The 11,616-nt window shown below is 34.1% G+C and overlaps 1 protein-coding gene across 2 annotated transcripts; it reads right to left on the reverse strand.

Moving 5' to 3' along the window:
* Positions 1–445: 445 nt before the first annotated feature.
* Positions 446–11,054, reverse strand: LOC125068718 (keratin-associated protein 19-2-like). Of its 2 annotated transcripts, XR_007119789.1 has the most exons (5): positions 11,009–11,054; positions 9,738–9,921; positions 7,124–7,276; positions 5,944–6,157; positions 446–455 (listed from the first exon to the last, which is right to left on the reverse strand). XR_007119789.1 is itself a non-coding variant. In XM_047678012.1 (4 exons), exons 1-4 carry the CDS (start codon positions 11,018–11,020, stop codon positions 6,006–6,008), a joined length of 501 nt encoding a protein of 166 aa, XP_047533968.1. In that variant the 5' UTR covers positions 11,021–11,054; the 3' UTR covers positions 5,796–6,005. The 2 variants fall into 2 exon arrangements, 1 of the variants encoding a protein (XP_047533968.1); XM_047678012.1 differs by lacking the exon at positions 446–455 and having other exon boundaries at positions 5,796–6,157.
* Between the last annotated feature and the right edge of the window lie 562 nt (positions 11,055–11,616).

The following is an 11,616-nucleotide window of genomic DNA, read 5'->3' on the forward strand; positions in this document are numbered from 1 at the left end:
TTTTGGTAACAATTGTAACACTTGGGCGAAGTGTCTGTGATATCATAGTAAGATTGAATATTATGACAAATAAGCGTCGTGTTATATTTATAAACATTCGACTTAACATCCTTTAAAATTATGAATGATAAGAAATTGAGATTGAAATGTATTTATTTATTCAAGGCCTGGAAGCATTACTCTCATATATTCACAGTCCATCGGTACCCAAAGTGCCGTCGATTCTCGTTCGTCGTTCGAAAAGAAAATATTCGGACTTGAAAATAAACAAGAAAAAGAACCCTGCGCTTATTTTTTGGAAAAACATTGTTTACTTACATTTGATTTTTTAACACGCTTATATTAGTGGTAACTACATAGTTAAGATTCCAACAACATACATATGTAAGAAAATCTTGGAATCTTAATTTGACCCACTTCCCGGTCTTCGATTAGGATGAAATTTTACACACGCTCTGAGTTCTGATGACAATATACGACTAGCTAAGAAACGTCATTACAAATTCGGTGGCCTCTAATAATGGCGGCCTCCCCAAGATGGCGGATTGGCTATTCGAAATGCACCCCCATGATATGGGTATTAAATGAAAGGGTTTGCTTTTGTAATTTTTAGTGCGTGCTAAAAGTGTGTTTTTTAAACTGTTTTTATTAGACCTTTTTGTTACATATCTACATCGTACCTACCCACCATTCCAAAAAAAAACGTCTCTTTACTTACTGTAACAGATTTATTTCATTCAAATGATATCCCACATCCTACAGAATAGCAAGTCATTCAGTAAAAATAAATCACGTTAAACACGATATTATATTGAGCGACGAGAACCATAAATGTAACACTAAGATTCAATATTTCATAAGAGAATAATAACGCCTTCGGGAAAATGTAAGCGGTAACCTCCAGAGGCGGTCTCTGTCAAGACTCGGTATGGAGCGCAGGGCTTCTTATTCAATTAACGACGGGTAACTTAATAAATTTTATTTACAGCCAAGGTTTGTTCCTCTTAAGCAGATTCCGTGATATAAGGATATTCTAGGAAGTATTTTTTTTTAATTTGAAATAGGACGTAGACAGGCTGACATAAGCAGGGGTCCCTGATGGTGAGTAGGCAAAGCCTGTAGACAATCGCACTGCAAGAAATATTAATGTGTTGACCTCGTCAATGCACTAGTAGTGCACCACCAATCACCACTAATGTTCTGTCCCTTGTTGATTAATTTAATTTGTTATCCTCATCCTCCAAACTGGAAAACAACGACACAAATTATTGTTGTTTGGTGCTAGAATATGTGAAAAATCATTTTTTCGCAAAATAAATGATAAACCTATTAAAAGGGTAATTGGGATGAGAGACATGACATCACATTGTTGGAAGGGCGTATCGGATGCTGCGATTTATTCTTAGGGCAGATAAGGAGTTTCGCGTCAAATCTACGCTATTTTTTATACAATGCTCATGTCCAATATGTTATCGAGTCTGCCTCAACAGTTTGAAATTATATAAATAATAGAAATATAGATAAAGTTTGAAAAAATTGAAAAAATACAAAATAAATTTTATTCAAAGCCGATGAAACTCATGATCCTTAAAATCTCGACTTTTTATCGTTAGAAGACCGCCGTATGGATAGAGATGATCCTTTTTTTTAAATTATTAAATAACTTCTATTAAATACCATATTGATTCTCCTTTCTTTCTCAGTAAAATGTTTATAAGGTGTCCTCGTAAGGAAACACGAAATCAAATTTTGGTAGATATTTCTGAAACGAAAACTAAATGATATGTTATCATAATAATTTTTTTAGCATTAGCAGCCCGTAAATGTCCCACTGCTGGGATAAAGGCCTCCTCTCCTTTTGAGGAGAAGGTTTGGAGCATATTCCACCACGCTGCTCCAATGCGGGTTGGCGGAATACACATGTGGCAGAATTTCGTTGAAATTAGACACATGCAGGTTTCCTCACGATGTTTTCCTTCACCGCCGAGCACGAGATGAATTATAAACACAAATTAAGCACATGAAATTTCAGTGGTGCCTGCCTGGGTTTGAACCCGAAATCATCGGTTAAGATGCACGCGTTCTAACCACTGGGCCATCTCGGCTCATAATAATAGATTCAATGATTTTGATTTATTTCCTTGCTCATTAAAAGTAATAAAGGTAAAATTAATTATGAACTTAAACATTTAACTTCTTGATTTTTTTCACTCAGCAAATATTATTTTTTTCATATTGCATGAAATGAAATATTAATTCATTTGCTATTTTAATTTGTTTTTAATTTATTGTTTTAGTTCTTACTGTCTCAAGAATCTTCTATGTTACGAATTATGTTTTTCTTATTCGCGAAGACTTCATTTTGTGATTATATTTTTTATTTGATATCTTTATTAGATTTTTTATAACAGTTTCTCTTCTTAATAATAAATTAAAATTAAATAGTTATTAGTTTTGCTGAATTGTAGATAGGGATTGAATCAAATCTGACCGAAGGTAGACTGTTTTCCTCACTAAATTCTTTGTAACAACCCCAAGCTAGTGATGATGATGTCCTCCTGACCGATTTCCCTCACGGCGGCAAATATCAAGTTATTTTCCTTTAACATTTGCCGCCTACACAGGACGTATAATGGCACACAAGTCTCTATTTCCCTTTCTAACTTCAGAATTTTACGACAGGTACTCGACGTATTCATAATTTTATCGGCCCGACCTGCGGTCAGATTTTGAATTTGGAATCTGGCCACTAGACAAACGAGATAGTTTAATAAGTAAGATTTGCTAAGATAGTAATATCCTCAAGTAAAAGTACTCCTGCGCCTGATTTCTCTGGTCGTATGGATTTCCTATCAGATTATGAGAGTGAAGGAATTAATGGTGAAGCCGTCACAGGTGCGAACAACACTAAACAGGAGACAAATACACGACATCTCGTGTATACCCAGGCAGAAGAATTCAGAAAGAATATGGGCTTTACATGCGTCGCAATGTCGCGCAAATTGACCATGCACGAGGCACAGAGCTTGGCAACAAGCCAAGTAGTAATTATCGTGCGTGCGGCCACTACGACGCTGTGTCCACGATAGCGTGACCCACGCAGTTGTTGCAATATCAATGATTCAATGCTCTCTTCTTCCGGAAGACCAAACCTTTAAGCGACGCGAGAAGGGATTATAACATCAAAATGTCTCTAAATATGTTCTTTGTCTCTATGACATCGCAACTTTCGAAAGGCTGACTAATACTAATAGTTGTATGACAAAGATGGTAGGTTAACGGTATCAAAATACTAAATTTGTAAAACATAGATAGATATATTATCTATACGAACTAAGAATATGAACGAATATATTACTTGATATCTATAGTATTGTGCACCTGCATTTCCGCAAACACATATCAATCGACTCGCATTTGGAATCGACCGTCGAGGCCTTAATACGACAATAGCAAAAGTCCGTACAGCTAAACATACAAATATACGCTGCACTGAACTACATATGCATATTGTAAAACCTACCGCGGAATTGCTTTGGCTGTATGTACGTCATTTAAACTATAATCATGCAATTAGTGTTCATTCGTTAGTTCAAAATTGTGCAAATGTGTAACATTAGCTTGGAAATTGTTTCCTTTCGACGCGCCAATTAAAAATTAAAATTGCTTAGATTTGAGCAATCTGTATTCCTTTCAATCTTAAAGTCTCAAGACCGTACGGGCGTATGAATTATATTATTATTGCAATTCCCTTAAATCATTATAAACTGTTAGCGAGTTCTTTTTATATTTTTTGCATCCTGTGTTTGCACATATACTATTAATTTTGTATGTGTTTTATTGTAAGCGTATTTTTGTGATAGTATACTGAAAAGCAGGTCAAATTTAAAATGAATGCTATTTCACCGTTAGAGTATAGCTTAAGACGAGATTTTCTGATTGATTGGTTTTTGTTTCAAGTCTGGAAAACACTACTGACTGAGTCTATTCTAACTTCAGGCATAAGGGACTAAACATTTTAGTTGGCAAGGTTTGGTGCGCATTGGTGCTTTTTTATGTCATCCTATTTGCCATTTTGTTTAGGACTGTGGCAGATGGGAAGTGTTGGTTGACCAAGTATGTATTGGTTCATATTTGTGACCACTTACCATAAGGTGGCCCATTTACCCGTTCGGTTACCTTGCCCTTCAATTATATTACTTCTTCGTGTAGAATATATTTTGATGAGTGGGTGGTACCTACCCAGACGGGATTATCATTACATTTATCGTAAACGACACGTTTATCGAAACCAAAATATTCCTTATTCAAGTAAGCTTATAAGCTTAGGGACTCTTGAATCGCCATGTAGAGTGTTTTTCACTATTTTAATTATAGTTTACGCCATTATAGTACATTTTTTTATATACTTTGTAGAAAACAGTAAATATTAACTCCACGAATTTTTTTTAAATATAATGTTGTATTAAGTAATTTGCCTTACTTATTAACGTGCATATATGCACTTTAAATTTTTGAATAGGCCCAGTTAAAAATAACCGTGGAGGCTTATTATAGAAACAAATACTACGCCCCAGAAAGGGGGCGATTTATTTTTACGAAGTCGGAAACTAGGAGTGAGTGATTAGTTTACCTTTCCTCCTCGTGCCTATACAATGATTGTCACCGTTTCTTTCAAAAAGATCTATATTTGTAAAGCTATTATATTTCTGAATTATAATACATTCATAATTATAAAATATGTATTATATTATTAAGGCAGTAATGTTCTAATACATTTTCGTATGGAAGTCACATATATCGACTGAAACAAAAAGGTACGGTACTGTGTGACTTGTCACATCTACTTTCCGACGAATTCTATAAATGAGAAATCGTGTCTAACAAAATCGTGAAAAATTATAATATTGTATGTATTCGTACGTATTGTATATAGTGTGTATTTTGATATAATATGTATTGATAATATAATTTATTTATTTATTTATAAAACCTCGAATTATTGCCTCCACTGGTGACAGGAGGGCTGGTTCGTTTTTAGCCCAGAGGATCGGAATTGCGATTCAACGGGGAAATGCTGCTAGCATCCTTGCCACCGTTCCACGCGGTCAAGATTTATAGAGTAACTATTTTTAATTCATATATTTATATGAGTATAATGTTATCAATTCTTATGTTTATAAATGCAATAATTTATTGATATATAATTTGAGTATTCTTTATTTAAATTTATTTATTAGTTCTAGTAATAAAAGATTCGTGTTTTTTTCATTATTACAGCACCATCCACCTCATATTCTATGAGCAATCCTAACCCACACCGTTGCATGGAAGAGACCTCTATGTAGCGATAAGGTCTATCTAGGATCTATGTTGTATTTATTTATTTCCTCTGTGCGGTGTACAATAAAAGTATAAACTAAAGTAAAGCATGATTCGTCATAGTTATAATTGTTTAAATATTTAAATATAACACTTTGACCAATCAGCACTTAGTTTGCTGAAACAAGTTACCGGAACAAAACGATGTAAATCATTTTTAATACTTAAAAAACGAAATATAAATTAATTTATGTGTAGCGGAGCGAGCGAAGTGCTTGTAGTAAATTAATGATTTTGTTGTTAAAAAAGGTGATTAAATTATTTTTAATTTCATACTTTGGTAACTAATTATTAAAACCAGTATTTTTATTGTTCAATTTAAAATAATAATCATCTTTGATATCACTATTATTCGACGTACATGCTTAAAATATTAAGGAGGGATACATAATAATTAAACATAAATTTAGGTTAATATATAAGTTTATTACATATGTACAATTATCAAAAATCGTTGTAAAAGTATCACATAAATATAACTCTAGTTTGTGAGCGGAGTTCTACGTAACAGATTGTCATAGTAAGCTCTCTAAATAAGTTTAAAAAGTACAAATCAATGACCTTACGTAATTTCGAGTATTTGATCTATGAACACATATTGTATTTGCACAGACGCCCTGGGCTTAGTGGTGTCCGTAGTAGCCGAGTCCGCCGTGTCCGCCGTATCCGCCGATGCCATGTCCGTAGCCGGAGTAACCGGAGTAGCCGCCGTATCCGCTGACGACGGGAGCGCTGTAGTATCCACCGTGACCACCGCTGTAGCCTCCGTATCCACCTGTACACGACATATTATATACAATACACCATTATTGCGTAACATTAAAACGTATATTCGTACATTTACTAAAACAGCATGTTATATAAATACTAGTCGTCGTCCGCGACATTGCTTGCGTTATAGGAGATGGTAATCAGCTGCTGAGCATAAAAAGTAGCCTATGTTCTTTCGTGGCTTTCAAGCTTTTGATTTATATTAAATTTCATTAAATTGGGTTCAGTGGTATGGTCGTGTAAGAGCAACAGACAAACAGTGCTACTAAAATTTTGTATATTTTTTTTTTTTTTTTCTGAATCAAGCTATCAATTCGTTCTTTCCAATATATGTATAGGGTCTCGAAACTTGAAATTGGCAGCATTAGCATTAGCATTAGCAGCCCGTAAATGTCCCACTGCTGGGATAAAGGCCTCCTCTCCCTTTGAGGAGAAGGTTTGGAGCATATTCCACCACGCTGCCCCAATGCGGGTTGGCGGAATACACATGTGGCAGAATTTCGTTGAAATTAGACACATGCAGGTTTCCTCACGATGTTTTCCTTCACCGCCGAGCACGAGATGAATTATAAACACAAATTAAGCACATGAAATTTCAGTGGTGCCTGCCTGGGTTTGAACCCGAAATCATCGGTTAAGATGCACGCGTTCTAACCACTGGGCCATCTCGGCTCTCAATTGGCAGTTATGGATCGTATTTTTTATTACTGTCAGTACGTAGTAGTAACACCTGTATAAGAGGCAGTATTATGAAACTCCGTTTAAGCTATTTATTAATTAAATGAAAACAAGGGGAGCCCAAAATTGTAGTCTCTTTTTACTATTTTAAGATTAATAATTATTTGTTAAAATAGTACTACGACTACTTGTAATAAAATTTGCAACTGCATAGTTTTCGTTTAACTGTTAGTATTAAATTGAGCATAAAGTACTCTAAATGTTACTCAGTCAATAATTAATCCTTGCTTACCAAGACCGGAGTATCCACCGAGACCAGAGTATCCGCCAAGACCGCTGTGTCCGTATCCACCATATCCGCCATAACTTCCGTATCCGCCCAGACCGCCGTAACCGCCGTGGGAAGTGGTGTACGAAACCTTGCTGACAGCTACTGGTGCCGCAACTAAAAACGTCGAAGTATTAGTGATGGCCCGTGAATGTCTTACTGGGTTAAGACTTGAGAGTGATGTTTAATTTTGGAGCTCATTTCACCAATGTGGTACCGTACCTAGCGGACTAGTGAGTATATATGTGCTGGAATGTCACCGATCGCGACTTGAACTCGCAGTTTTAGATCAGAACTCGCTGCAAACCAACGGGGCCTTGTCATTATTTATTCAAACATCAGATAATGTTTCTATCTTGTTTCTACTGTGAGTCATATTTAATAGTTCATTGAGTCAGAAGGAGATAGTAATCGAGCGAGCGCGGCTGATTATAAAAAGAACGTTCAATGTTAAGGTTACCAATAATTTGTACAAAAAAAAAACTTAAATCACATCGCGTGACCATCTGTTGCCGCATGACTTACTGCAGAAAAAACTCCCATTCACCGAATATTTTTATTTCCTTCGAAATATATCGATGGAGTGTAAAAATAATTCAAATAACACGAATTTTTTCTTTGATACAAAAACATAAGCGTTCAGGTTTTGAACTGAAATGACATTGAAAATGAATAGAACATTTTTTTATTAATATAGTTCCTGAAAAAGTGTATACATTCAAATATCCTGTATTATATTCCTTCATTAAGTTTTGAGTTATTAACAGATTAAATTTAACAATCAACATGGAACATAGTAAAATATTATAATAAGTAAATATTTTGTCCCTGATTAAGCTACTGAAAAGATGGGAGTTTTTTTTAAGATGTTCACAGCAGAAGAATTTAAGTTCATGTGTCGCCTGTGTTTTATTGTTAAGTATCGGATAATGAGCCATAGGGATTAATTCATTAACCTCTGTTTTCCATATACTTAAATAACGTGGAAAGGTTTAAACCAACGTCTAGGAAAGCCGGTGTCAACAATGAGGAAATTACAATAGCAATTTTGCTTGTCTTGTGTGCCAAGGATTTTGAAGTTCCCACGTTCGCTTTAATGCCCTGTGACACTGGCAATAGCAATCGACAAGATAAGCACCTCAAATTGTATACTTGTTAATTATATCCATCAACGTGCGAATTATGTTTATTGTTTGAATAATTATTATCAACTTTATTTTTATAAAAATAAACTAATGATGACTGTTTTTTTATTGTTACAAAGGTTAATTAGTTTCATAATTTTTGACAATGTATCACCAGTAATGTTCGCATTGAATACAAGTGGCCCTTAAAGTCTCCCAGCGGTACACCCATTATACAAATGAAATATCTTCAAAGGTAATTAAAGGCGAAATTCATGTAATCTATCTAGACAACGATACGTTGACTTGGGGTTGCTAAGCAAATAACGTATTCTGTTATTTAATACGCCACACATAAAGATGCTTTTCGTTTGCAATGGACACTTATGTTGGACAGTAAACTTGGTGCTTTCTCTAACCAGAATTAACTGAAATGCATTAAGGGTTAGGGGACACTCCAGCATATTTAATATTACGAATTAAATTTAAGTATAATATGTTATTTTATTTCAAAAAATAAAATACCGATTGGTAGAAATGAAATTAATAATAATAATATCATAACAATTGATTCTAACAGGAATGGATTCATATTGGACGAGTGATATGTCATAGAATGTGTTCGTTCTTTATACTGAATGATAATGGGCGTTTGAGAGAACGCTTTTCTCCACTATTAATCTCCTGGAATGATTCCAAGGTTTACTGCTATTTTATTGCATCGCTAATGTTTCTCAAATGTATCCTTTGTTTGTTCGCTTCGATCTCGAGCTTCACAATTTATACGACAGTTCAAAGTTTAATCGGTTGAGAGAATTCTCTTATTCGATTTAACAAGTTCCATTCGTTATTGCTTCTAATTAGCAGTGAATTAGAGTTCTTGGTTTTCACCAAATTAAGGATTGGGGTTAGAATTTTGAGTTGGGATATTTGGAGTTAAGTTTACGACAGCCATGAGCATTTAAGTTATTCTTAGTCCTCATGCTTGAACGTATGTATTCTTCACAAATATCTCACTGACACTTGAATAAGTTTTTGTATTTACATGTTTTAAAATAATTCATTAAAGACTAATGTTAAATCATTAAAATAATGAACTTCGACTAAAACAAAAACTAAACTTTTAAAGGAAATCATCTTTAAACCTTTGAATGCAAACTATCAAGAAACTTCGCTCGCGCCTCGAGACGTAAAAGGCTTTGGTCAATTTAAAGTTGCACTGAACTGCGGATGGTCTATAGAAATAGTTTCATCGAGATTGTTTTATTTCCAATTTTAATGAAATCTAAGTGCTAATTGCGGTACTTTTTAAACGCTTTTAAGTTTCTAAAAAGAATCGGATTTATGGTTTGGATTTGATTGGTTTGGATGAAATTGAAAATGTTTCACAATTCATAGATTCGTTCGTAAAATAAAATTTTTGAGTTATAATTAATTAAGTTTAAATTGCTTACCGTATCCACCGTATCCGCCGTATCCTCCATAGCCAAGACCACCATAACCAGAACCGTAGCCGACGCCGTGTCCACCGTAACCAAGGCCGGAGCCGATACCATAGCCGAGCCCGGAGAGGCCACGCTTCTCGGTCTTCTTAGCTTCATCAGCAGCGATCGCTGCGATGGTAAGGGCGACTACGATCTATAATAAAAACAAATTTTATAAATAACTATTACAACAGTAATTTGTTGTAAGTATAGTAAGAATAAAGGTTCAGGAGGTAAAACTAGCGAGTCAATCTTAGCATCGTTTGAATGGGGCTGTTCCATTTCACAATAGGCAGGTCATGAGGCGGTAGTGAAGCATGCCGCGGTAATTATGTATACTTATAAACCAATGAGCAGAACTGAATGGCGCAATGTCCACCGAAGACAATACAATTGTCGGACTTGATCTGTAATTGTTTGTTTGGTTCTGCCCTTTGTGACTCGTTAAGGGTTACACAATAAACGTTTTAAACTTTAGTTTTTAGTTTTAGAATTAGACTTTTGGTAGGCGTTTAATTGAGTTATTAAGGAAGAATGTGAATCACATTGTAATCTATAATAGATATTCAAAGAAACTATTGCGAGTGCTATTAAAACTCAATCAATGGAAGTTAGTTAAACGTCTGTGAGTGACGGTAAAATATTTCGAATGGAATTTAAGTAAAACACTATTAATAAAGTATGGAACAACATGGCGCACTTTGTATTTTTCACGAACACTTTCCAGCTTTCCAACTAAAGGTTATATTTCATAATTAAAATATAAAAGCTTTATACATTTAAAAATATGAAATCATTTTTAATTATATTATAATGAATGGAAAATGTACGTTGCGCTATACGCTAATGTTAGTGTGTGAGGAAACCCATGATTTTCCAGTTAAGATCGATTTTAACCGGAGTTTTAACGACTAGCCATCAAATTAAGTATTCATTTTAATGAGCAGGTTTTGACTATATTTTTTGCTTATTTAGTAAATTGAGGAAAAACAATTAATTAATTATAAAATGTGCTTAATTAATGTTTTTAAGAAGTTAATAATAGCATATGAATTAATGTTTGAGAACGTAACATTTAAAATTTTTATATTGCATAATTATAATTTATTAGATTTGCTCTATTTGAGTTCATAAAAATAATACAATTGGTCAATAAAAATAGGTTTTTATTGACATGATTAATACAATACGTTTAAAGAAATCGTTTTTATATTAATTTATTATTCAAAATTTGCTCTTACCAAGAATTTCATGTTGATGTTGTTGGTATCACACTGGACAAGTGACTGATGCCTGGTGAAGCAGCGGCTAGCTTATATACAGTGCGCGTGCGCAGACCGAATGTGGACGGTACAAAATATTGAGCATTTTTTCATCGTCCAAGGATAATAGCTACGGAACTTAAGTTAGAGGGTTGTTTGAATTGACGTGTATATGAAAAATTAATTGCATTGTTCTTTGAAATAATAATTCATTGTGAACGTTGCATATAACAACAAAGGGAAGTGTATCAAAGTCAAGGGTTATCACTGATATAGCCCAGTGGTTAGAAGATTATCTTAACCGAATATTGTTGGTTAAAATTTGAGTTAATATCGCTGAGTTTTCATGTGTTGAAATACATCACGAAAAGATATTATGAAGTCGGCAGTAAATCAGCATGATTGATTGTACTCAAATTCTTTGAAGATATTAATGGAGTATAATTTTATCAGGATTATAAATAAAAGCATTTCATTTACAATAATAACTAAACCTAATCTAGAGATAACTAAACATTAAAATATTCATAATAACGATTACATATAAACCTATTTTGAACAGAATTAGAATCAGTGTATTTAATTAA

Source organism: Vanessa atalanta, chromosome 14 (assembly GCF_905147765.1).
Source record: "Vanessa atalanta chromosome 14, ilVanAtal1.2, whole genome shotgun sequence".
Lineage (NCBI taxonomy): Eukaryota > Metazoa > Arthropoda > Insecta > Lepidoptera > Nymphalidae > Vanessa > Vanessa atalanta.

Coding starts and splice junctions, on each gene's coding strand:
- LOC125068718 (XM_047678012.1), bottom strand. Junction 7,277..9,737: donor CGGCGGATACGGTGGATACG/GTAAGCAATTTA, acceptor CGACGTTTTTAG/TTGCGGCACCAGTAGCTGTC. Junction 6,158..7,123: donor CGGTGGATACTCCGGTCTTG/GTAAGCAAGGAT, acceptor TGTCGTGTACAG/GTGGATACGGAGGCTACAGC.